At 40.1% G+C, this 26,243-nt stretch overlaps 3 protein-coding genes across 5 annotated transcripts; all 3 read left to right on the top strand.

Moving 5' to 3' along the window:
- The first annotated feature begins 310 nt into the window (after nt 1–310).
- On the top strand, nt 311–5,681 carry si:ch1073-15f19.2 (T-cell surface protein tactile). The gene is made up of 7 exons (XM_040151553.1): nt 311–434; nt 672–1,031; nt 1,593–1,702; nt 1,908–2,064; nt 3,772–4,269; nt 5,076–5,184; nt 5,365–5,681. The coding sequence occupies exons 1-7, from the start codon at nt 353–355 to the stop codon at nt 5,501–5,503; spliced, it is 1,455 nt and encodes a 484-aa protein (XP_040007487.1). The 5' UTR covers nt 311–352; the 3' UTR covers nt 5,504–5,681.
- Nucleotides 5,682–7,078: 1,397 nt separating this feature from the next.
- Nucleotides 7,079–11,156, top strand: LOC120802784. Of its 2 annotated transcripts, XM_040150935.1 has the most exons (7): nt 7,079–7,173; nt 7,982–8,017; nt 8,114–8,221; nt 8,371–8,413; nt 8,520–8,644; nt 9,366–9,424; nt 10,259–11,156. In XM_040150935.1, exons 1-7 carry the CDS (start codon nt 7,164–7,166, stop codon nt 10,754–10,756), a joined length of 879 nt encoding a protein of 292 aa, XP_040006869.1. In that variant the 5' UTR covers nt 7,079–7,163; the 3' UTR covers nt 10,757–11,156. The 2 variants fall into 2 exon arrangements, with proteins under 2 accessions (XP_040006869.1, XP_040006870.1); XM_040150936.1 differs by lacking the exon at nt 7,982–8,017.
- Nucleotides 11,157–18,872: 7,716 nt separating this feature from the next.
- Nucleotides 18,873–25,009, top strand: styxl1 (serine/threonine/tyrosine interacting-like 1). Of its 2 annotated transcripts, none has more exons than XM_040151105.1 (8): nt 18,873–19,097; nt 19,254–19,315; nt 21,225–21,324; nt 21,645–21,778; nt 22,987–23,132; nt 23,240–23,343; nt 24,004–24,125; nt 24,871–25,009. In XM_040151105.1, the coding sequence occupies exons 1-8, from the start codon at nt 18,995–18,997 to the stop codon at nt 25,000–25,002; spliced, it is 903 nt and encodes a 300-aa protein (XP_040007039.1). In that variant the 5' UTR covers nt 18,873–18,994; the 3' UTR covers nt 25,003–25,009. The 2 variants fall into 2 exon arrangements, with proteins under 2 accessions (XP_040007039.1, XP_040007040.1); XM_040151106.1 differs by having other exon boundaries at nt 18,988–19,053.
- The last annotated feature ends 1,234 nt before the right edge of the window (nt 25,010–26,243 follow it).

Genomic DNA, 26,243 nt, shown 5'->3' with positions numbered 1-26,243 from the left:
AACTAATAAAAGTTTTTTTTAAAACAACATTAATTATCATCAGTGATGTGATCTGATATTAGTTGAGTCTATCCTCTGCATCTTGTTAGTTAGCCCTGATTAAAATAATAAACAATGAGATGAACTGCAAGAATAAACCTCTGTTGCAAATGTCTGCTTTGCACCAGAGGTTTTCACGTCAAAGCTGCAGCACTAAAACTATGACTCACTCTGTCTCTTTTTGTGGCTTCCTGTGAAGATAGGTCATCCTGTTCTCTGTCTAACAGTCTCTGCCCCTCTCTTTAACCTCAGTCGACAGTCTACTGTTTCTGTCATTGCCGAATCCTCAGCAGATTCAGCCTGATTGATCATAATGAGTTTGGGGAGCTCAAACATGGCTGGAACTGCACTGGGAACGGCCTTCTCCCTCCTCCTCTGTACCTCTATTATACAAGGTAATCCTGGACCACATGTGCTGTTGCTCATATAACATTAGCAGCAAATATGGGATATTCACCATGGGTTTGAAATGTGTGTTGGCTTCTGGTGTGACAAGCTGTCTCAGTATAGTACTCTGATTTTATCTACTTGCATCCCAGCGGAGATGGGTATGTATTATCAACTTCAAAGTGTAAGTGATATTGTCTCCTCACTTTTCTTGCTTCCAACAACACATCGGATGTGTTTAACAGGGCTCCAGGATGTTGAGATAGCCCATGATGAAACGACAGAAGCAGTGGTGGGCCAGAACGTTACCTTATCCTGTATTGTGAAAAGCCCTTCTGAGCTCAAGATTGTCAACATTGAATGGAGTAAGCAAAAGAATGAAAACAGAGAAAATACAAAGCTGGTTCTGTATAGCCATCGTTTTGGATTCCATCCATTTTGGCCTAATGTCACTATACAGATTGAGAACGATGATTCAAACATGTTGAAGGGCTCCTATCTACACCTTCCTACGGTGGAGAAATGGGACAGTGGCATCTATGTTTGTGATATTGCAACTTTTCCTTTTGGCTCCATGATGGCAAAGACGGAGCTAAAGATCAAAGGTAAGACGAAGGCAAGTACATGCAAAGTCAGGGCTAAACACCTCAACCAGACTCTGCAGTCCTAACAGAATTTAATGTTTGGATAGACCTATACAGCAACTGTCAATCTTACTGTCCATTGCATATATTTCACATTACTCCTGCACCAGACGCTTGCTCCTCTGCCAATCTATTTACTTCAGAGTAAATGTATGTAATAATTTCAAGAATGCATCAAAGAGCTTCATTTGCCAAATGCCATTTACTTTCACCTGTCCGTTTTTGCCAATTTTTTTTCCCCCTCATCAGTCATGTAGTTGTCCGCTGATGTAAGCGCAATGTACCTTACCTTCTTTCCAGCTGTAAGTGAACTGAAGGGATGTTTTGATCACAATACAGACACAGGACGATGACAGAAGCTGTTGTTGGGACATATTGCATCTGAAACCACAGCAGTCAGCGATCTTCAGTCGATATCACCCTGTGTAGCCATTTGTTGGATTCATTTTACGGCAAATGTTTTACATAACTATTCTTGTGTTGTCAAGGATTCATATTAATCTGCCACTTTCTCTCCGTTAGATCGTGTTAAAATAATGTGCGATGTGGATAGCACTGTTGATGTCCATAGTGGAGAAAATGTGACCATTCACTGCGGAGTCTGCCCTAATGCTCAGTACAGGTGGACCAAGGTAAGAGAAACCAGAAAAAACAGTTCGTCAGCACATTTCTGCCATTCCAGCGAATTTCACTTCATTTATTTAATTTATTTATTCAGTAACACATTCAGTGAACACCAAGATGATCTGATTACCCATGACATCAAAACCGTCATTACAAAAACATCTTTTCAATATGAGAGGTATTTATGTGCTACATAATCTTGTTTCGCCCCAGAACAAGAAGCTGGTGTCAGAGAATGAATCTCTGGAGCTCTGGTGGGTGACCACTGCTCACGCAGGGGTTTACACGCTGACTGTCAACACAGGAAATGAAAGTCTGCATAAAGAGTTTACCATCACAGTGCTATCAGCAACCACAAGCTTGATGAGAGGTGAGCTTCCGGATATCTTTGCCACTATTTCTCTTTTTGTGTCGTCCTCAATTTCAGCATTTCCACGGGGCTGGATTAACAATCTGGCAGGGGGCCCAAGAGACTGAATGACTTCATAAAATGCACCGGACCGGAGAGCTGATACTTGACTTTTGTTATTATACTGAAGCTCACTCAATTTTAATTTTTAATTAGTTGAAAGGAAAGAGATTCAAAGGGTATTGAATCTGCCATCCGTGTTATGAGAAAGCGCCAGTAACAATGAATGAATTGAGAACTACAAACTTTATGGGATTAGGGTGGATACTGAACTAAGATGAGCTAAAACAGTATTCACAGTTTTAAATTACAAAACAACCAAACTGCAGGTCGCATGTGTCCCCACTGGTGATATAGCTGGGTAAAGTGCTGTGAGTGGGCTTTGGGTAGGAAAACAGTCCCCTGTAGTCTGCTTTTTCATCCTGTATACATGTCTCTCATGAATCTGAATATGTAACAAAAGATAAAACACAAGGTACACATACGTCTAAAGTCACTTCCTGTACTTCCTTTCTATCTACTGTCAAACCACAAGCACGAATACCCAAAGCGGAGGCTCAACAGCATCTCCGAATCATGATATGGGGTGAGAGCACAATCTGTTGGACAAATTGGAGTGGTACAGCCTTCATGAAGGGTTTAAAAAAAACTGTGATAAGCTACTTGAAACTGACACGGCGTTGCCTTAGATCACTTTGCATCGCAGCACTGGATGGCATTGAGAATGCCTGTAAACTAGCCAAATTTGACATAATCTCAGTTGTGTCTCATGACTCACAGGGGATGCCAGCCGAGACTGATGATGGGTCTGTCTAGGTGTATGTATGGGGGTAAACATGGTTTGAAACAAAATGGGAAAGAAATGACGCAAACTAGATTGACCTTACTCATTATTTAGGAATACATTTATACCATGCTGCTGAATTTGCAATTCATTACCTCGGGAATCTGTGCCCATGACTTCACAATCCAGGATCCTGATCCTGAGCTCTCTGCCTTATTTTACCTATTGATTATGCACAGAGTGTTCATCAATGCTAACTTGGCCCATGTCTTAATGAAGCATCATTGTGCGGGGGGGGGGGGTTATGTGCTGGACTGTTTCTTAGCTAGGAGCAGTTTCCAGGCCACCAGCAGAGACTGCAGGAAGTTGCTGCCCCTGATGAAGAAATACTTCCAGCTCATAACTCCCTGTGAAACCACCACTTTTCTTTCTGTCCGCATTGAACCAACAAGATATAACTTGTTAGTGACCTTTAGAGTCGCTGGTAGGCAGATCTTGTTACCTTCCGACGGAGCCCGGCTACCTGTTTGCCCCTGTTTCCTGTATTTGTGCTAAGCTACGCTAACCGCCTGCCGGCTCCTGCTACGTTTTTACCGTACAGAGATGAGTGTCATCAATTGTCATCAAGAAATTGAGTAAGTTCATTTACCTACATGTCCAACTAAGCCATAAACTTTTTCATGAATTTATTAACGTCGCTACCAAGTAAAAAATGATTCCAGTGTGGTGGATAGGCTACAGTTTGTTAATGTGCACAGTTTTCCATGTAAGGTGTTTCATTTATAACAAAGTATGTTGTTGATACCACGGGGGACAACATCAAAACAATACAGTACATGGTTGCTGCATCATTACTGTAGACTGACTTGTTTCACTACCTTCAGATCACGCAACAGTGTCACCACGGTTTCATGTAACCGAAGAGGGTTTGCCGGAACCTGCAGACAGTGGGCGCACCACATCACCGACTACTGGGCTTTCAACCACCGACACCGATGTAACCTGGACCATGAGTCCGGGTACCGATGTGACAGATGATAATCCAACCCCCAGCAATGTTACAATCACAGCTGGAGAGCATATAAACTCTTCTACAAATTATACACATGTCAATGTCACACCATCCCCTGCCATGCACACTGACCCCTATCACTTAGGGGTCTCTTCTACAAGTATAAGTTACGGTAGTACAGGGTTCAGATCAACACAGGAAATAACCAGTGGTGAAACGAGGAACAGGTCCGTGCCACATACAGTGCCCCCAGAGGGCATGTCCTCGATCAGGCCAGAGGAGTCCAGCACCATGGGAAACAATACAGAAAAGGATGAAAGTCCTGGTGCAACCCTAAGGCTGAACACTGGACGTGGAACAGTGGCTGGAGGTAATACTTATCAAATATTTCACAGATAATTCATCAATGTAGTGAAATACTTGATTTGCCCCCTTTTTCCTCCAGAAAGGCCACATTTGAAGGACAGAATCTTTCACCACTATGTGCCCTGCAGCTCCAAAAAAGTGATGATACAATTTAAGGGGATAAGAACTATATAATCAGCAGTAGATTATATTATTTACTATTTTGTGTCAGCCTGAGAACCTGTATCTATATTCCTCTGTTGCCTGAAACTGGCTTTTTACCAATTGTTGGGGCCGTATCATTTGCTCTGGGGACTGGCAACAGTGTGATTAGCTAAGGTTTTTTTTTTTACTATCGAAGTGAGGCGAGCAGTTTCAGTGCCGTAAAGTAAACAACAGAAACTGTTTAAAAGCCGCAAATAACTGCAAACGACAGAGCTAAATGCTCAACAGGCAAAACCCCCTTAAAAACTATAGATGAATATTAGCCACAGTTTATTTGCCTTCACCATCTGCATCGTCATGACATGTGGAGGCTTTAAAGATCCCAGTTTTCTCAGCCTCAGGCTAGATGCCTTTTTCGAGATAGAAAACTCATTAAAAGAAGTGTCAGCTTCTGGGGTGGGTGTATGACCAGATGGGGGATGGGGGAGGTGGGGGGCCTGCAAGACACTCTTTTCTGCCTCAAGGCAAAAAAAGTTTCACATTGTAGCTGTACATTTTATATCAATATTTGTTGGAGTCTGCTGGGTTTCACCAGCTGATCAGTATCTTAGGAATACATCTGTAGCCGTTGCTGTCCTCCAGAATGACTCTGAATCTGCTTTTTAGATGCCGTACGGAGTCATCTGGAGGTGTTAACCGTCGTTCCAATACTGGCAATACTGGCATTGATCGCTGTGGCTGGCTTTCTCTACAGGAGACGCATTACAAAACAGAGGTAAAACTCGTATTCAGGATCGTGCTCTGGGTGACCCTGAAAGACATGAAAAAATATTCACACCTGTCCTATGTTTCGATAGATGCACATGGCCCACTACATCTTCATGCTTCCCGGAACCAGATAACTTTTCAAGCAATGCCACTAGTCAATATTCGTGCTCTCACTCTCTCCCTGTAGGATGGCTCTACCACCGCCGTTCAAACCCCCTCCTCCTCCAGTCAAGTATACGGCTGCAAGACACCATGAGGTTTCAGCACCGCCTTTCCTCACTTCAAGGTGTAACTCGGAAACAGAATTCATGGTTAATATGATATGATATGAAACAAATTATTTCTAATGCCTAATGACGGTTGATAAATCACATACATTTATTGTTTGGATATAGTGTTAGCAATATCCTGTCTTGGTGACATGCAGAGTTACGAGCTGTTTTACTTTACTTTTAACTTTACTTTACTTAATTTACTTTCTTTTATTCTTCAAGAAAGTAAATACTTTTTAAATACTTTTTAAATACTTCTAAATGTAATAAAGTTTCTACAGTTTGAAAATAAAAGCTGGTTTAATATGACTCTGAACTATTACACTGCAGCTGCTTGTGTTATTTACTTCTTTCTTTTATGCCATTCTCGCAATATTATACAGTATATTCACTGTGCCTTTATAATGCAGTCATATGGATTTTAAATCTCATACAGCAGTACAAATTTGCAATTTTTTTAAACAAAAAAAAAAAAAAAAAAACAAAATCTATCTACTGATCTACTCTCCATGTCTGCTTCTGCTGCTAAAGAGGTCTCTCATCTGAATTCTGATTTCCTGCCCCTAAAGCCCAGTGACTTCCTCTAAAGAAGCTGTTTAGCGCTGATGTCGATGTGATTTGTGCCATGTTGATTAAAGCCTTTACATCAATGGTTAGTGTTGTCCACAGGTACCACAGGGCGACGTTTGGGGAGGCTTAAACCACAAACCACATGGACTAAATGGCTAATAATTATAACAAACACTGGCTGCCTTTACGCGCACACATACAACAATGTTAACAATGAAGATGTTAACAATGAAGATTTTCATATTTTTGAGTATTTGCTGCTTTTATTTTTATTTTTTGTTCCTGTGTGGCGATAATTCATTTACAGACCAAACTTTTTCATCCACACTGTACATACATTGACACACGCTACTGCATTTAGTTGCTACTGAGAAACCTTTCACAACTGCACTTTTTCACCGTCAGATTTTCCAACCACAGTAGCAAAACCACAATGTTCTTTGTCTCTGCAAGATATAAGTTCTTGATATAGCTCTGACGTTTGCGCACACAGAAATAATGTATTAAGGTCTAGTGTATTGTACCCGTTCGAAGTCTACATATGTCTGCCTCTTATTCGTGGCACTGTGGGGACTTGACTGTCCCTACAAGTTTAAGGATTTATTTTACCGTTTAGACTTGGTTTAGTCAGGGTCAGGTTCGTTAAGCAAGGGCTAGGATTAAAAATTAATTCGAAAATTTAAAAAAAATCCAGCATACGTGCATTTGGACGTTTTTGATCAGCTGGCAAATAAATTGAATGGAAATGTTCTAGCTTATTAGCGTGTAGTGTGGTTAGCGTGTAGTTTTTTTCTGTGCCAACGTTTGAAAATTTAACCAATGTTTACATTAATATTGAAGTTCCTAACTGATTTAATTTATAAATTATTGTCCTCTTTACATAGTAATGATGTTATCTATTTGAAATTGTTTTGTGTCTCTGGTGCTGGCATTGAGAACGGGGGCTTCGGAATGAGGTTACATAGTTTCCTGTTTGTAACTGAAGCGCAGACAGTTTTCAAAGTGGTGTGATAAGAGAGGTAACTACGGCAAGGTAAAAATAGACTTCAGTGTAGCACACCTCACTGAGTGACACAGTGATGCCCTGTAGCCTGAGAGCAATCGTACCAGACAGACAACCTGTTTTTTCCAAGACGGCTGGAATATGTCAAACGGTAGGATCGTGGCAGCTTTTAGATTTTTCAAACTTGTATTTAATGTTTCTACATTCTACGTATCTGTTTATATATTCTAGGTATCCCTTGGGATAATTCCACGAAATGCTGCTTCTGCCGCAAAAACCAAAAAAAAAGCTAAATCATTTCTAAAGCACATGTCACAAGTACGGCAGAACAAAAGGCGCAAGTAAAGACTGGAGGATTACATTAAATAACACAATGACTTGATAATCATAACTTTTATGTATTTAATGGTATATTGTGCTTTTTTTTTTTGTAGTTTGGTATCTGCACATAACCTTGTTTCGTTTGCGTCACAGTACATACGTTCATCATGTGCTTGTGACACCTTTTAACCAAATGACTTATTTTACTTACAGAGAGATTATTTTTCTTTTTAAATTATTATTGAAAATAAAGCTGTGCTTACAGTGGGAAAAATTAATTTCCTCTGAAATTTGTCAGTTTTGTTTTGCTGAAAGTGGCACAATACGTGTTTCAAATGAGAAAATAATGTTTCCTTAGAGGCTCAATGGGGATTTTTCTAGACTGATTTTTGAAAAATGTTATTGTTCTATATACAGTAGCACAAGGTAGATACACATTTAGTATACATTCATTGTTTTAGAATGACCATAGCATTTTCAATTGTGAAACTTTCACTGTTTTTCCTCCTATTTGTCATCTCAGTGGTCAGGGATTGGAATTATCTAGTACTGTAGAAACAACCGATTGCCTGTTTGTCTCTCACTGGTGATAGCACATTTTAAAAATCATCTTTCCACTTTGTTGTTACGATGTGCAGAGGGAAATTCCAAAGTGATAAAAGCTGATAAAAATTGTAAGTTATAAAATAAATCCAGTGACTTTTTGCTTCCAACGGACAGGTGCTTAAAGGTTTTGGGTTTCTAATAGTCAGCTTGCTTTTGTCCTTTAGCTGGTCACATTGAACTGGTGGGACTGGTGCTGTTATTTCTAGCCTTGCTGGCCTCTATGTGCCTCAATGTCATCCTCTGCGTCAGACGAAGATCTTCTTTGTGCAGAGGTATGATTATATGTAAACTCAGTTTGTTTGTTTTGTATGTTTTTTTTTGGCATATTGTTTTGCTTGTTTAAAAGTAGTCACAGTTTATTCCAAACCTCTCCCAGGACAACGGGACATTCTATATACTGCTTAATATTTTTTTTGTACAGACAAAGATGACTGCTGCTACTCACAGATATATGAAGGGGAAAGGTATGCTTTTTACCTACTTTTTAAAATGAGGCTTAGGCACGTGCATGTCACCCCGTTATTATTTAGTCCAATACATCCAATATTTAAATTTACTTTCTTGTCGAAGCCTGTCACAGGATGAAGGCCGTTATTTTCATTACCTCAATCGTCACGAGCAGGAGGAAAATCCCAACAATCATCACGAGCAACAGGAAAATCCAATCTACGGCAACATCAGCGCAGACAGAGGAGGTGAGCGCAGGCCTGCCATCTGCCACATTTATGAAAATAGCACTGATGCATTGCATATTTGTCAGCATACCGGCATATTACTCATTCTGTCCCAAAAATTATTTTCGTATAAGCTGTGCATGATTTGTCTATACAAGATAAGATAGATAAGATAAGATGTACCTACTCTCGTGGAGGGCAGACACGAGGGTAGGTATCACTTGACACATGGAGAGTAGATCAGTTAAGAGAAAGATTTTTAAATCACCAGTGTATTTACATGAGGTGCAATACTGGACAATGTTTACGTGAGGTGCAGTATTGCACATATGTCGAGCAATGGTGAAAAAAAGCTGCATATATTACAAGAAATATTGCACCCATTTGATATTTCGCATATTTTAGTTTTTCTCATAATATGATTGTTTCCTTTTTCTGTATTTGTGGACAGTGTATTTTTGCAAATGCCATGTAGTCAAGTTATAGAAACATTAAGTGTACATTGAAACAAGCCCGAAAATTAATTTGAATCAATTTCATGAGGGTTACACTTCAGATAAATGCGTAAATAAAAGCATTTACTACATATACTTTTTACCCACCGTTTGAATTACTTTAGATAAATATTCAGCTGCATTTTTTGTCGTAAATGAGTCAGTAGATGAGCCTTCAAAAATCTAGATTATTCCCTTTTACGTGCCCTTGGATGTAAATTGCCAAACCATGCGTTTTACTTGTTCAGGTTCTGCGGAGGTTTGCTATGAGATGATGACCATGCAACGCACAAGAGATCGTTTGCAGGTAATTACTATAATTAATTTACCGTATTACAATTTCTATGCAAGTTTGTTTCCATGGATGTAGTTATTACATAATTCCCACATCGTTTTCATAGATGCAGTATGTAACGTTTAGACATACTGTTATTCCTGTATGTCATTTTATGTTATGTTCAATAGCATGCGCAGGGACTGACAGTGTTATCGCAGAGTGGAAAAACTCTGCAGAATGCTTTTTGTGCTCTGTGGTGCAAGGTTAACTCACCCAGCGTTTTTTTTTCAAGTTAGACTAATTATACCTGATTTGCCCGTGTTTGTCCCCGGATGAATTACATTGTGAAACCTCACCGTTAAAGCTTTGCATTTCCAATATAGAGGATGAAATGTAGTGAATATAATATGCACTTGAAGGTAACAAGCCAAAATGGGTTTGCTAGTTGTTTACCCTGTATAATCATATTCTAAACCAGTTGCTTGGATAGATTTAGTTAACGCTGCTATTTTAGTATAAAGCATTTGTTGTCTTCTGTTCCTGCTGAAACTAAATATATCATGGCATGCATTTCATGTAAATACGCATGCAGACCAGCTCAACCCATGCTGACAAGATTTGTTTTCAAAACAGAAAGCAGCTTACACCAGAGACACATTGTGGTTAATGAAGCCGTGAACCAAAGAACAGAATTAAGCACGAAATGTTCTAAAAGTAAACAGGGTTTACAGAAATGCTTGAGAACCTACAGCTACAAGAGCACACCCATATAGAATATTTAATTTAAACGCTGCAGCACTTTTGTTTAAAAACATGAAAAAATTTAAAATTGTATTTTACTAAATCCTTTTTGTCTGAAAGCAGCCCTTAGAGCCTGACCTGAACTATGCCTCATTGGATCTGAAGGTGGCAAAGAAACGCAAGAAGAAGCATCACCATCAGCAAGACCAGACTCAGGGGCGAAACAATCAGCTGCCAGTTCACCTCACACCCCCCGTCAATGCTTTCTTGGAGGTGGAAGGAACCATGGATGCTCACCTTCTTTCCAGAGACACCAGCACCATGGTCTCACACAGTAGCATCTACCTGAACAGTCAACAGATAGCCCAAGAGACAGAGGAGATGGAAAGAGAAAGGTGCATAAACATGGAGAGGGAGGACGGGGGATGGGAAGAAACAAGAAGGCGGGAGGATCGGGCAACTAGAGAATGGCAAGGAGAGCAAGAGAGCGAGGAAAGAAAAGATAGACAAGATGCTGGTCATGGGACTGTATGTACACCGCTTTCAGAGGTACAGGCTATTCAGATTGACACTGATCATTTCATCGGCAGCTTTAGCCAAGATGATGACCAACAAGATTAGACAGACTTCATTTTAAGACTTATTGCTTCAAACTGTTCAGAGTTTAATTCTAGGCCACATGGAAAAGCCAATAAAGATATTATCTATTACTGTGTCTGCAAGAATGAAAACTATGTCATTTTCGGTATTCAGTGAGCCTCACACAGTTCAGCAATTTCCTCTTTTATGCAAACAAGCTACCTCTTGAACTCTCCACATTGAGCAAGGCAGGAACAACAACGTACCCTTTCTGTGCAGAGGATGAAATAAATGTAGGGGACATAAAGAGAAAAGGAAACTGTGAGTGTGACATTTAGAAGGCAAAGGCCACATGGAAATTTACAGTTTGTTGCGAAAGACAAGGAAAACATTAAATCACCATAAGACAAGGAGGAGATTTCACGGTTTTGATGTTTCACAGTCGTATGCCAACAGATGTCTCATAGAAAGGTGTGAAGGGAAAGAAAAATCTTCTGTTTGTTTTCCATGATGTAGGTAATGGCCGAGCCTTGAGCGACAATATTTTTCTGAATGAATGTGCTTGCCTAAGCACACGTGAATCTGCTCTTCAGTCACGTTATGACTCAAGATGAAATTAATATGATGATAAAAACGAAAAACATGAAAGTGAAAAGGAGAAAACTAGGAGTGGGACATTAATAATCTCACTTTATTTTCCATGTGGGCATATTTTTATGTAAATGTCACCCACGGAAGATTTTCCACAGCAGACTTGTGATAATGTTCATTACCCTTATATTCTATTGCACTTAAGAGCTAATGTGCCATCTGCTTAAATGGTTACGTGCCTCCTCTTGTGATCCCCGCTCAGGAAGGATAAATTACTGCCCTGCTATCTGCTGAGGGAACTGGCCTCTGAAGTGAACTCAGCAGTCGGACTAACCGTTTGTTGACAGTTTTTCAATAGGTGCCTATGACCTACTTCCCCTCTATGGATTAATTTTTTGGCCCCGGGAGTTTTGGATCTAACTGCTGCAGACACAGAGGGAGGCCACATAAAAAGACACACACAAATAACAGGGCGCTATTAGTAACTGTCAATACTTGTGTGTGCAAGCACTACATGTACTGAGCGTATACATTGTGTATGTGTCTCTCCGTGACATTTTACACTGTATGCCAATCAACCAGGTTCCACAGGCTATTTCCCTGGCTGCTGTGGGAGACACAATAAATGGGACACTTTTTTTTTTTTTTTTTTAATTCGGCTTAAACAGCACTGAAGCTTTCGAGATTTTCTTCCAATGGCAGATGGTGCAAATGATGAATGGCAAAAAGAAAATCTGCTCAGTTCAGTTTCCTTCCCTCTTTCCAAAAACAAAGGCGCAAATCGGGAGAGAGTTACACAGAAGTGATACTAAGGTATCATGTTTAAACTGACAGTGGCATCTTAAAGGATAGGTTCACATTTTTTCAAGTCTGTCTTAAAACAATAGTCTGGTGCACATAAGAACATTGATAAAGGTTTTGCATACTGGAATCACTCATCTTGTTTATACTGGCTAATATAAGATCCCTTCCTAATGTGCTTTCAATGGGAGTGATGGGGGATAAAATCCACAATCCCTTTTCTGTGCAAAAATAAGTTCTAAACTTTGCCCAAAGCTAAGCTAAGTCTTTTTAATATAAAATTCCCTCTTTGTGATTTGACTAACTCAGACTGTTGAAGCCTCGTATAATTTTCACATAAAGTTTGGAATGAATTTTCACACAGAAGAAGGACTGTGGATTTTTTACACCTATCACCTAAAAGGCCATTTGTGCTTCTGCGTTAAGGACTACGCCGCAGCCCACGGCAGCTGTGTGCCAAGCTGGGCTTGGAGGCTACGCAGTGCGTGACGTGCGCATGGTCCGTGTAACGAAACGTCGGGGCTACGTCGTCGACGCAAATGCCACGTGAAGGCCAAGAGCTGTGATTGGTCATTGGCTGCATTTACCTCCACCGGCTTTCGGCCAAAAAAAACACACGTCGAATTCCTCCTCATTCCGCCTCAAGACATTCACAAAAAACAATCTCCTCCTCCGATGCTATTGCTTTCTTTACCTTAGTAAGAGAGGACAAAACTGTCATTTCTGATGAAGTACAGTACACTTGCCATCTTGCAAAATTGTGAACCTGTCCTTCAGTGTGTAGGAATTCTCCTAGTCTTCTCTAACGAGCCTAGATGTACCGAGCTAGACCATCAAGTGCTCAAGTACCTTGTTGCTGCCTCTATTATATTGTGATAATAAAGGCTGGCTGGCAAAGGAGGATATCTTTCAACTCTAATTTCTTCCTTATAAAAACAATGATCTCTTAAAAAGAATGGTCATACGTTTGGTATCCACTTATCAACCCCACCCCCTTCCTGACTGGGCTCCGGGACAATAAAGCACATATTTTGTGTGAGGTAAAGCTCAAAACAAACTGCATTAAATCATTAAGTCTGTTTGAAAATGATTGCTTTCAGTTCTCACAGCGGCTTTTAGGACTATTTGCCTCAATATAACATCACGCTACTTCTGTCTTTGCCGCTGATTTATTAGTACTCATTACTCTCCTATCTGCAAGAGTTCTCGAGAGGAGAATATAAACATAAATTAAGTGTTTGAAGAAACAAGCAATGTTTTACAAATAAATAACCCAGGTTTATTAAGACCAAATTATAACAGTTAAATACCAGTATTCTGTGCATTTATAATCAGTACTTTTGAGAAAATTGGTTTATCCTAATACTTTGCATTGGGAAATGTGATATTGATTACTTAACTCCAGAATGAAAGATTAGCTGTGGCTAGCTCTTCAGCCTTTTGACTGAATGTAAAACACCGTGGTAATATTGAATATCTTTTAAGTGTTTTGCTTTTAGATCAATATGAACAGTTCATATAGTAAACAATTACGTTGTCTGTGAACATTTTACCGAATAAATAAATTAAGGACACATCCTCATTCAACCCTTTCTCCTAGAAATTAGGCTTCTATACAACCAAACTGCAAAAGTAAATATGCGGGAGCCGTAACTGCGACCAGATTACATTTTCTGTTAACATAATGAGGATATGTTGTTAATTTACGTATTTTGCAAGTTGCAAATACGCTGATAATGAACGTATCAGTACAATGTTCACAGACACTGTATTTGTTTTCTACCAAAATATCCAGTTTTTAACTACAATAATCTAGGCGTTTATTTACATTTAACCAAAACCAGAATATTTTCCTAATCTAAACCTAAATGCTTTTGTCGCCTAAAGCAACCACAGACAGTGGATGCGAACCCTGGTCTCTGGTTTGACTCTTGTGTATTTTGTACACCCACCAGTCCCCCCAGCCGGCTCCTTGCGAATCCGCTGCCATTAATAAACATAGTGCTTCATTCATTCATTCAAATAGTCCAGCAAGTGATTATGTTTCCTACAAAAAGTGTTTCTTGTTGCAGTTTAGTTGTATATAAACGTAATTTCTATGCGAAAACGCTGCCTCATTACATTAATAAAAAAAATAATGCAGGCAGCAGCAGTTGTGTTTCCTCCAAAACATATTTGCCGTTGCAAATTAGTTGACTATAAACTTAATTTCCAGGAGACAGCCTTGCATAAACAACCTGAGGTCATTTTAATATGTGAGGGTGAGCCAGGTGACTGAGAAAGAGCTAATATCAAGAAATGCACAGCATGCTTGTGTTTTCTGACTCATTACCTCTGCCAAAGAGGTAATATTTTTGCCTATGTCTGTTTATTTGGCCGCAGGATTACGCAAAAAGTACTGAACCAATTTGTGCCAAACCTAATGGAGGGATGGGGCATGGGCCAGGGAAGAACCTATTAAATTTTGGGGCAGTGCAGATCACTAAATATGAAATTTAATTTTTTTTTTTCTCTGAAGTCTGGTGTATGTTGTTTGACACTGGCCCTGGTGGAGGTAGGCGCTATACTGAGAGCCATTCTAGTTTTAAGCATTAATTTGCATATTCGGGAAAACTTCACTGTGATATCACTGACATCACTGAACTCATGGGCACACGTGAAAGAAATTACATTCCTTGTACCATCAAACCTTGATAACACACCTGGAGACTCACCACAACAGTGGATCTACGCTCACGCGTCAGTCTGACGTCACGGTGTTTGATCGTGTTTGAAACTTCTTGAAGATCATCGTGGACAAAGAGCCTGAAGGGAAGAGTAAGACTCGCCGTTGTCAGAGATCGAGGTGAGAAGTCCAGGCAGAAACCTGCAGTCTCTCATGTTAATGATCCAAATGATTCCTGTTGTTTAGCCCTTTCTCTCACCCGGCTAAGTTATCTGTGACGTGAGTCTGTACTGTGAGGTGACAGAAAGACAATTTCATACAGTTAGTGAGAACAGTTCATAACAAATTGATTCATTGATACATAAAGCACACAAATATCCATCAACTCGGGTATATTGACCTAAATACACTTCACCCAAAATACAAAGAAAACACCTTCTCACTTCCCTCTAGTGGTATTTATTTGTGCAGATCAACCACCCACACCACAGACAGTTTTCTCTGGGACTATTTCTTTGGTGGAAGGTAACTCCAATATAGACACTGACAATGAGGCATGTGGATTCATATAGTATCAAGGACTCTTGCAGTTGAATATTTCAGTGCTTTGAGCACCACAAACTCTGATTTCAAAATTTGATTCACCTCAATGATATTGGGGTGGAGACAAACATCTCAAAACCTGAAAAAATAAAACCAAATCTATCTGCATGGATAGATATCACCAGAGGAAAGTGAGAAATGTGTTTACATACATACACACACACACACACACACATATATATATATGTGTGTGTGTGTGTGTGTGTGTGTGTGTGTGTGTGTGTGTGTGTGTGTATTCACTTTTGACCGAGCCAGGTTAAGCTAGGATAACCAAATCTCAACTCCAGCTCCGCAATTCCTCTCATCTCACTCCTGGAAAGAGAGCAAATACGTGCATTTCCTGAGATGATAAACGCTTCCTTTAACATAGACTTGTCCATAAAGGTGGCATATCAGAAAATACTCATATGTGTCATTTTGAAAGGCGCTGAATCACAGCCACTGTCATTTAGGTTGGAGGATTTATCGTCCAAATTAGTGCCTGTCACTGTTAATAAGTTGACGTTCCTCTGGGTTTTTTTCTTCTCATCTGTAGAGAGCAGCGGCAACCTTTTAGAAGGCTGCAGTTCATTTGTGAAAGTTGTGAGCAAGAGAACTGGAAAGAGGAAGGCTGCCGCTGATGGAGAAGGACCAAGTAGGTGGAAGTAGAGGAGCCTGGACCTGAAGGAGAACAAAAAGAGGTCCAAAGAGGAGACTAAGAAGGGGACCAAAGACGACCTGTCTAAGTGCTAATCAAAGTCGTGTTTGTGTCTATCAAACGCATAGCGAAAGACAAAGTGTTCTGCAAAGAAGTGGTGAGTAAACTTTACCACCTGACTTACTACACGTACTGTTGGATGAGTTATGGTCATCTATGAAGCTTCCCTCCCTCATCCTCAACTTTGTTGTGACGTGTCAGGACCAGAATGGGAAGGAGCTCTCTGTGAAGGTGGCCATCATGTTAAAACTCACCTCTGGAACAACTGGATCAGTGGGGACGTCAGGACGTGTGTCCGCTGGACTGGTATGACCTGGGCCAGGAGCTGATCCTGGTGCTGGAGGGACCAGTCCCCTGCAAGGACCTCCTCAAGTACATAGAGGTCAACGGAGGTTCTCTGCGGGAGAAGGATATGAAGGTAATCTCCTAGAGGAGACTTGTGAATGTGTGTGTGTCTGTGTGTGTGTGCACGTGCATGTGTATTTTCAGCCTTTTCCACTTCAGGAAATTGAAAGATGTGTAACTTAAGTTTAGCAACTGGTTCTGTCTTTGTTTTCCACTGGCTTCTATATTTGCTCTTCAATAATTTACCAGTCTGTGACCTCTGCATGTAATCAAAGCTTCTCCTCCTCCTCATCGTCACTGTCTTATTATTTGCATTCTAGGTACCTCTTCTCACATCCCTCCAGAGTGTTACCGTCGTCGTACCTACAGTGCGGGCCCCCACCGCGGTGTGGCAGGAGGTAGCGGTCCTGATTGAAATGCTCCACAGAAACGTACAGTTTGACTCCAGCCTGTCTTTCTCTCTCCCCCTCACTCTTACCTGTAACTTCACATCTCTTTACTTTCTATGTAGTTTTGGTTGCATCTCCTCCCTGGTCTTCTCTCTTTTCCCCTGCAGCTGTTGCTCATACTCAGGCTACCAAATTCCACCGCAGCTAACGTTACTATCTGAGTCCAATGTCCTCTTCCTACCGTTATTTGACTTTGACTTCCAGATTCACGCAAACATGACAAACATTTCAAATTTAACTTGCATGGTTCTCACTGAGAAAATATTTACTCTTTTTTTTTTTTACTCTTTTCCCATTATTGTTGGTGGTTATAAAAAATAACCCTAGTTCCAAGTGCTTTATGTGGTGTCCAAAAGTCTGAGACCACTTTCCCATTCCACAAGTGGTCTCAGACTTTTGGACCCCACCGTATAATCATGGAAATAAACTTTAAATTAAAATGAAACCCAATCAATTAATCTTTTATTTAGACTGGAGAAAATCATCATACTTTTTTTTAAAAGGAGTCCAAAACCCAAAGAGATTCAGTTTACTACCATGGATGCAGAAAATCTAGCAAATAATTTTTTTTAAACTTAATTGATAAATCAATAGTCAAAATTGCCACTTGATTTTCTGTCAACAAACAAATTCATTAAGTGACTAATCATTTTAGCTCTAGAGTACAGAGTTGTGTCTGGGTGTCTAAGGAAATAATGAAAGTGCCATGTACAATGAGGGTCACCAGAGGCCAGACAACAGATTTTTGGCCCAGGGCCCCCCAGGAGGTTAATCCAGCCCTAAGGATTTAGAAACAACCAGAGGAGACCTGCCTCTGAGGCTATGCTGTGTAAGGGAAAGGCAATTCAGCGTATGGTAGCTACAGCCAGCCCATGAAGTGCTTTAAACCTTATCAGAAAATTCTTCAAATGGATCAACTGTAAAACTCACTGGTAACCATCTAAAAGAGGTAAGATAAAGCTGATATGATCTCTTTGAATTTGCTTAAAGCCTTAGCTGCTCCATTCTGTACCAGCTGAAGGAGTGAGATTGTTTTGATTGATGGGTTCACCATTTTTAAAGTCTAATGTGAACACTGAAACAGTTTTTTCTTGCTTTAATGATTCCTCCTGTTCCAACTCTTTATCCTAAAAATCACGTTCACAGACATTAGACTCTTTTTTAGTACCAAATTCCTTCTTCGTGTTTCCCGGACAGTGTTTCTCTGCTGTATGGATAGTACAACAGTAAGGGAATTTGTTACTAAAAATCACTGCAATTTTGAAAGCTACCCACTTGATCTGTCTAACTCGTGCTGCTGAAGCCTCATACTAACTTTAGAAACAGCTATAATCGAGACGTGACGATAGAAAAGCATTAATGACCCTCTCAAGATGAGCTCTAGAAAGGACAAACCTCATTTTTGTGACGCTCCTCAGCTCTTGATGTACTGTATGTAACAATGCTATCCAAAACAGAGCTGTAATGGATCCTTTCTCTTCCATTTCAAATAAAATTTTACATTTATGTCAATAGTAATTCAATCTGACACAGAGTTTCTTATCCTTTTATAGTAAAATCAAATATGACCAGTATAGAGTCTGTGTACGTTTGTGTAGCCAACAGATGAAACTGTATAAATATCTGTTGTTTTGTTGTCAGCCTGCTGTCTTCTCCTTGTTTGAAGAAAAAAAAAGACAACACATAATTGTTCCAAATGAGAAAAAGCAGCAATAAGTGGGAGACATAACTTGTTTTACCTGTCTGAACAGCTGTGAAACTCACGAATGTAGGATTAAGATAAATACCATCTGCACATTGAAATGAAACAATGGATTTAAAATAAATTCGATATAACTAAAACTTTGCATCACTGTATGTGAATAAACATGTTATATTGCGTCGGTCAAGAAATGGGTCGTTATGACTTTAAGGCTCTACATCATCACCAACCACCAATGAGGGAGGACGCCGAGTTGCTCAGCAACAGGACCCATACAAACAACCTTTGAAAACAACCGAGTTAGACATTATTCTCATGTGCCGACGCTACGTTTTTACCCCACAGGTCAAGCTAATTATAATGTTCAGCTACTCTTGATCATTTTTCGTGGCCGATTTGTTTTTTCGTGTTGTCGCTCCCTCCTGCGATGGCTGAAATCCTGATGTGTGAGCCGTTTGAGCTCTACAATCTCCTCAGCCAGCGCAGGTGCGTGTCAAGGCTGGCAGAGATCAACTACCTCTGTTTGATTGGTGAGAGACAGGATTTACCTCGGCTCGTTATTACGAGATGTCGATGCCGGAGTCTGTGGGACCATTTTAAATGAGCTTGGTTTGCTCGGTTGCTCTGCTTTAATTCAGTTTGACTTTAGCTGTAACTTACTTGTGTATTGTCTGTCTCTTTTTTAGATGCTCGTGAAACCCAAGATTACAACGGGGGTCACATCATAACAGCCAAAAATGTCAAAATGGTATGGATATCATTGTAACCACAGTTTTGTGATTCATGCCTTTCTAGTACCATGCAGTTAAAAAAAAAAAAGGGGGGTCAGTTATGCTGTATATGCACTTAAAATCAATCTATAATCTATCAGTAATAATCTATATATCAGTCTTAACACCTAGCTTCTCTGCTTCTGCATGTTTTTCAGGGGAGTAAAAATTTCCTTAAACCTGTATTTCTAGTTACAGTCAAACTTAAATCACTCTAGCACTGAAGATATAACATGAAAGAAAACTGGTTGCTAGGTTTTCCATATTAATGGTAGTATAACCAAGAAATCAAAATAGAAAAAAAGAAATTATACGTAAAGCTCTTCCGTATTTTTAATGCAGCAACCCTACTTAAAATCATGTTTAATTTCCTCGATAGAAATGATAGGTAATCTTGTACAACGAACTCTGTCCCTTACTGCTTTATCTTTGATTGTTGTTTTATTCAAGTGGATTTTTAGCAGGATATTAATTCTGAATAAAAATGCAGATTACATGATTTTTTTTTTTTTTTTTAAATCCAAAACACATACAGAGGAGATGGAAATACTTTTTCAGCCCTCAATAATGTCTGTAGTCTGTAGGTATTCGTTTCAGGCCGAGTACAGCCTAAACAGCCTGAGAGGCGAGCCCCAGACCCTTTACACAGCACCACCTCCTCTGGCTCTGAGGTATACGATGAGCTTTGGGATGCGGGTGTGGAGAAGATCTAACACTGGTCCGTTAATGCTAGACGTCAGCTAGTACAGTTCATGCGTTGCATTCCCTTCTCAAAGACCAGAGTCAGTTGGATCTTCCTTTCGGTTTCAGCTATTTGTAAATACAGTAAAGGGAGGGGGACCCTGACTCATCTTTTCTGGGATTGCCTTAAGGTAAAAAAGTGAATGTGCCGTTTTGGGTTGTTCTGACAGCACCCACCAGGCTTCGATGTTTTTTGATGGTTATGGCTAAGAGAAAAGTACCTCCCTACCTTGTTTTAAGAGGCTCAATGATTCAGTGTCCTGTCTTTATTTGGGAGAGATTAGGGACTCTACATCTGACTCAGGCTGTAACTTCGTTAAGATTTGGGGTCCCCTTATTGATTATATCAGAAAGCAAATGTACTCGGCTGCAATTAAGTAGTGTATGTTGATTTATGGGCCCCTACTGAGAGTGGCTTGATGTACTGTTTATTTGAATCACCTTTAAAATCATACTCATCTTACATCGCCGGACTTTGACAATGTACAGACGATTTCAGCCTGTATGGACATTCCCATCACGGCTCTGGGTGTGCATGGACAACCTTTACTGTTTTTTGTTCTGTTTCTTTATTTATTTATTTATGTTATGTTTATCTTTATTTATTTTCAGTGGGTGTTTTGGTGTCAGCTTGTGCGTGGTTGTCTAGTTTCTCATGTTCTAAGAGTTTGAAATAAAATTCATATAAAAAGAGCAAGAGAAACCATAAAGGCCTTTACGATATACACAATGAAACCTAATCTTTTCAGACAAATATTATTATTTTACTAGGCAGTCATCTGAGACTCATTTTTATTGTCTCCCTTGATGAACTGGCTTCATACCAAGTTGAAAGCAGGTTTTTAAAAGAGTACAGAATACAGCTGAAAACTGTAAACAATGAATTATCAAACAATGGTGTCATAGAATTCCTTACAAAAGTTTTAGACTTCAAAAAGCAAATTTGAAAAAGTGGTTTTGCTTTTGAAAGTTGTGATACTTATGGAAAGAGATGTGCATCCTGCCTCTATTTGTGGTTGGAGGATGCGAGTTTAAGAAATGCAAAGACAAGCCTTGCAAAACAGCTTAGTTTTCTTAGTTCCCCTAATCCCTCCTGGGATTATTTTGTGCTTCCAGTATCAAAACCTTCCGGGTGACTCTTTTCAGGATTCAGACGGCAAATTCCCGCTGCCAGTGGCTGTGGAGGTTGACAGTGTGCAGCACGTGGCCGTCTATGACAGCGACACTAGCTGTTTGCAGGAACAAGGTAATTGGCTACAGTGTCTTAGTGGAAATGTTTCATCAAAGAGGCTCTGAAATGTTAAAAAAGGATATTTTTTTCCATTTCCTCCGAACAATTTACCATAACGGAAAACATAAAGGTGTATAGCTAAGGACAGAGTTGAATGTTTTGTTCTGTATGCCACAGTGTACCTTTTCTGTATTTTCCACAATTCTCCTGCACTGCTCTAGCAGAGGAAATGTAGCAGCTCCCAGCAGGCAATGCTCCCAAACTGCATTTCGGCAACGAATGTCCGCACACTGTTGAGCGATGTTTATCACTTGGTTCCCGGGCTGTGATTGCAGGCAGAGCAGTCGCATGTGCCCAGGCCCTGGCTAAGGCTAGCCTCTACCCGGTCCACATAGTGAGAGGAGGCTTTCAGAGGTTCTCAGCTCTGTACCCTTTCTTAAGCACCGAGAAAGTTACGTACACCATCACGGTAAGACAAACGCACCCGACCTGGAGCTTCTTACACTCATATTTAAGTCCGTGAGGTTCATCTGAATCGTCCAGGTCGTACAAAGTCTGGAGGAAGTTGACTCTAAATCGCTGGACTGGACAAAAATCAGTGTCTGGTCCTAGGTCCAGTGATTTGGATTAAACTGCCCACATGGTACGGTTTATATCACATGACAGTAGATAGCTCTTGCACTGCTTTTAACAGTGACGTCCTGTGTGAATCTTTTCTTCCTTTACTTTGATTAAGAGACTATATGGAGGTTTCTTTGCTCCTCGGGGGAGAAAAACGTTATTCTGCTTTCCATGGGGGGGGGGGGTAAATATCACAGAGACCTCATAATAGCATAAACAGACGCATCCTGGTGGCTGAGTGGTTACGATGCAGAACAAAGAGACATTTCCAATTTTAAACTTCTCACACGGCTTAATTTAAATAAATGTTTGAGGCCCAAAGAAAGCAAATTATACAATATTTGACCAAAAAAACAACCACAAAAGAACAGCAAAGATTCACAAAAAAAAAAGAATACTTTGGATATCAGAGCTTTTTCTCTTCTCTCCTCTCCCATTAATCATCTCATTACAGATTTGTCTTGTGACCCTTTGGAGGGGGCCCAGCCCCGTAAGTAGGCAACCACTGGACTACACCACCAAACTGTAGATAAAGTAATTAAATTAAGTACCACTGATACAATACCCACATAGTCTCCTTGTATAAGGCAATCCATGTCTATAATCATCATTAACTACAGCGTGAGAAATTACCAGAACTGTTCAATCCACTGTGACATGCTCAGCACAGCTGAACATTATAAGCCTCACAAAGGCCATATTTAGAGTCAGGCTATTCTGCCGGATTTCAGACTGTACAGATGTTCAGGAGTGACTCTGAAGCCGCTCTCTGTAAATGAACTACAATGACAGTGGTGTTAAAACTAGTTTTCGACACAGGGTCCCTCTACAAGACGGGGGTCACAAAATCAAGCCGTAATTCGGGATCAAATTTATCCGTACAAATTTTCAACAAATGAAATCACCAAAGGCCCCGTGACACACAGTTAACCTGCGATTTTGGGAGCCCAAGGCCAGTTGCCCATTTTGCCCAGTTAGCCTCGCTTATATGCATCCCAGACAATATGCAATTGATTTTTTTTTATTTTTTTTTCGCTTAAAAATGGGCTGTGTCAGGAGCTGGAAAACCTGAAGATTTATCCAGTGGAGATCATAGCAGGACTGCTGTATATGGGGGACCAGAAACAAGGCATGGACTCCGGTGTCCTCAGCCAGCTGAAAATCAGCGCTGTCATCAGCACCTCACACACTGACACTCTGGAGTAAGGCAGGACTCAACATTTGAAATATCATTAGAGAAAGTTCTGAATGTCATGTGTCATTGCTGCTGAGTTTTTTTTTGTTGTTTTTTGTTTTTTAATTCGTTTAGATCTAGGCCCATAAAGGGGAATCAGACCGTCCTTAACATCCCTGTGGCTGACACAGTGGTGTCTGATTTACATTCAAGTTTCGAAAGGATTTGTAGTTTTATCGGTAAGTCACACTATACTTTACCATATATGCTGTTTTGAATCCTTACAAATATTTCCAGGGGCAGGTAAACCGTGAATTTTGGGCGTCAAGGTTTTTACAGCTTTGAAATTGTAATGGGGCATTCTGGTCATCGCTTTAAACTGCAGCGATCAAGAATACGAACATAAACGTTAGACGCAGTAGCGCGTCTCATTTCAAAACAACACCTACATGTATGCTACACATCCAAGATCTCAGACCATGTGATATCAACTGTGTATCGTTCACAATATTCAGAAATATATTATTAATTTAAGTATGAAGATAGTTAGGCTTACAAGAATGTATGGTTTATTTAATTTTACAAGTAGTGTCACAGCTGTGGTGCAAGATAGGGGATTTATTGGTGAGACTGGATTTGGAAAATCTAAGTGTATTAAATGTAAATTTGACGTGGTTCGTAATCATAAGAAAAAAAGCAACACCAGATTCAGGGAATTAATAAAAGCAAAAAAGGACTTATTCAACTTATTTAACTGCTTCAAGCTTAAATCTACTTGTCATTTCAAGCATAGAAAATACAGCTGAGTGATAATTTGTGTCCCACAGGGCCAGAGTATGAAAAACCAACAAAACAAAAAAGAGCATTCATTGAAATATCAATCCTACTTCTGTTTTCAGGGTCACACATCAACATGGGCTCTCGTGTCCTGATAGTTTCCCGTCAGGGCAGAAGCCGCTGCAGTGCTCTAACCATTGCCTTTCTCATGCACCACCTCAAGTACACACTGGAGGCAAGTGGGGTCAGTCGCTTTGGTTTTGCAGTGTGTGCAGAACACAGTAACAGCATGTGGTTGTGCTATAAGTCTCCGTACAGACAGGATGGTACCAAACCGCGGCAACCTGTGGCGCTGCACTGTCACTCTGCCCAGCTACTGTTCACTAGTTACAGAAGCAAAACTCCACCCAAAACCGCCAGTTTGTCATTTTTAGATCTCAAACTTTGCTAATGTTAAAATGCTAATGTTAGTTACAAAAATCTTTGATACTTTTATGGCAGAAAAGGAATTGACGCACCTCACGTCTGGGGGGACTACTCTCTCCCCATTGTCTCACACACCTGGGGTCCTCAGACGTGAGGTCTGCAGTTGGACCCACTTGGTGGCGGCTAGCCAATTAGCCTAGCTTAGCATAAAGACTGTAAACAGGGGGAAACAGCTAGCCTGGCTCCGTCCAAGGTAACAAAATCTGCCCACCTGCAGATTACACTTATACTGCAGTGGGTCTGTTTAATTGGTACAAAATCTTAAGTGTAAATGCAGCAGGTCGTGGTTTTAATGTTGGCTCCAGCCACATATTTAGCGAACAGGTACGAGGTATCAATCTTCTCATCTAAATCTCGGGGGGGGGTTGTATTTCCCCAAATGTAAAACTTCTCTTTTAACACACAGACCCGAGACTGATATGGATCATGAAAAGCAGGCATGTCAATATGAAACACAACATTACGTTTCGGGTACGTAATGCTATTGGTTTTTCCTTTTCCAGGAGGCCTGGAAGTACATGCTCAAATGTAAACCCAACATGAGGCCTAACATGGGGTTTCTGCAGCAGCTGTCTGACTGGGAGCTTCACACCATGGGAACAAAAGTGACTGATATCTCTGAACCTTATTTTTAACAAAGTTCATGCTCAATAAAGACAACTGATTTCAGTTGCATTATTATCATTATTATTATTGTTATCATTTTAACGGGGACATCTCTGCTGTTGTTTTCCACAAAGAGAAGGTTTAGGCTGCAGCTCTTCAAAGCTGAGTGAAGTTCAAGATTAACACATGGAGCCTTGTTACAATCAGTTAGAATTTTACATTTTTTCTGGAAATACTTTATAATGCAGCCCGCGATTTACAGCGTAATTTTGCTGTATGAATTAGGTACCAATAAAATAGGTACTGACTATATAATATGGGAAACAAGGTGGTAAAAACTTGGCATTTTATAGGAAAGGAGAAATAAATTAGACTCTAAGTATGTTAACAACCTTGTTCATACTGTGTAATTAAAGAGTATAAAGGGGGAGAGCCACACATTATAGTATATATGTAAAAATGCAGATTTTAGTTTCACTCATTAACAAAAGTTATTGCAGTGTAATAGTGTTAATACAATATAGAAGAGGGGAAATCATTTACACCAACACTCACAGGGATTTATCATCATGTCTTCTGCTTCACTGAAAGATTTTTTTTAATGAAGACAAGGCGAGAAATGGGACTTTATTTTTGAGTAGAGTAGAAAACAAACGCACCCCTCTCTCTCAAGTGCACAGCTATGAGGGGTTTCTATTGTCAGCCGAGAAGGAAAAGTTGCAATGAAGTAATGTAACATACAGATGTAGGCGCATCAAACATGGCTAATATTTAATTTTCATGAGGGACCTGGTAATTATTTTGATTATTTTAATTCGGCGGTATGATTAAGCTATGTGGGCTGTTCTCCCCTTTTACCTCTCTATTCACAGAACACGGATGTTAAGACCATGGATGTTCTTGTGATATAATTTCTTTCCCCTTTCCGCTAAAATGCCTCTAAAAAATCTTCAAGGATGAACTGCATATGGACCTAGGTACCAAATGTAAGGAGGATCGTTGTACTTCTGGGGTTTTTTTTATTCACAAACAAGATTAATTAGGAGAAACCTGCAAGTCTCACAGAGCCCTAAATATCATTAGCTGTGCCTGAGTCCATACATGGTTCTGCCAGAGGTGCTGACAATATTGAAGATTACATCCCCCCCGTCTACAGTTACATAACATCAGCTCTAAAAATATAGGCCACATGCCAAACCATGAGTAATTTGTAGCCCTGAAAAGGCCCTTGAAGGGGGGACATGTGCGCCTTCCTTGCAGGAGCCGACCG

The sequence above is a fragment of the Xiphias gladius genome, chromosome 17 (assembly GCF_016859285.1).
Source record: "Xiphias gladius isolate SHS-SW01 ecotype Sanya breed wild chromosome 17, ASM1685928v1, whole genome shotgun sequence".
Lineage (NCBI taxonomy): Eukaryota > Metazoa > Chordata > Actinopteri > Istiophoriformes > Xiphiidae > Xiphias > Xiphias gladius.
The sequence above is the reverse complement of the archived record's forward strand: the minus strand, read 5'-3'. Positions and strand labels throughout refer to the sequence as shown.

Excerpts from the sequence above, each read along its gene's own strand:
- LOC120802784 (XM_040150935.1), top strand. Across the intron at positions 8,018-8,113 it reads GATAAAAGCTGATAAAAATT|CTGGTCACATTGAACTGGTG; the intron begins GTAAGTTATAAA and ends TTTGTCCTTTAG. Across the intron at positions 8,222-8,370 it reads AAGATCTTCTTTGTGCAGAG|ACAAAGATGACTGCTGCTAC; the intron begins GTATGATTATAT and ends TTTTTTGTACAG.
- si:ch1073-15f19.2 (XM_040151553.1), top strand. The coding sequence starts at position 353 with ATGAGTTTGGGGAGCTCAAACATGGCTGGAACTGCACTGGGAACGGCC. Across the intron at positions 435-671 it reads CTGTACCTCTATTATACAAG|GGCTCCAGGATGTTGAGATA; the intron begins GTAATCCTGGAC and ends TGTGTTTAACAG. Across the intron at positions 2,065-3,771 it reads AACCACAAGCTTGATGAGAG|ATCACGCAACAGTGTCACCA; the intron begins GTGAGCTTCCGG and ends CACTACCTTCAG.
- styxl1 (XM_040151105.1), top strand. The coding sequence starts at position 18,995 with ATGGCTGAAATCCTGATGTGTGAGCCGTTTGAGCTCTACAATCTCCTC. Across the intron at positions 21,325-21,644 it reads TAGCTGTTTGCAGGAACAAG|GCAGAGCAGTCGCATGTGCC; the intron begins GTAATTGGCTAC and ends CTGTGATTGCAG. Across the intron at positions 23,344-24,003 it reads AAGGATTTGTAGTTTTATCG|GGTCACACATCAACATGGGC; the intron begins GTAAGTCACACT and ends TTCTGTTTTCAG.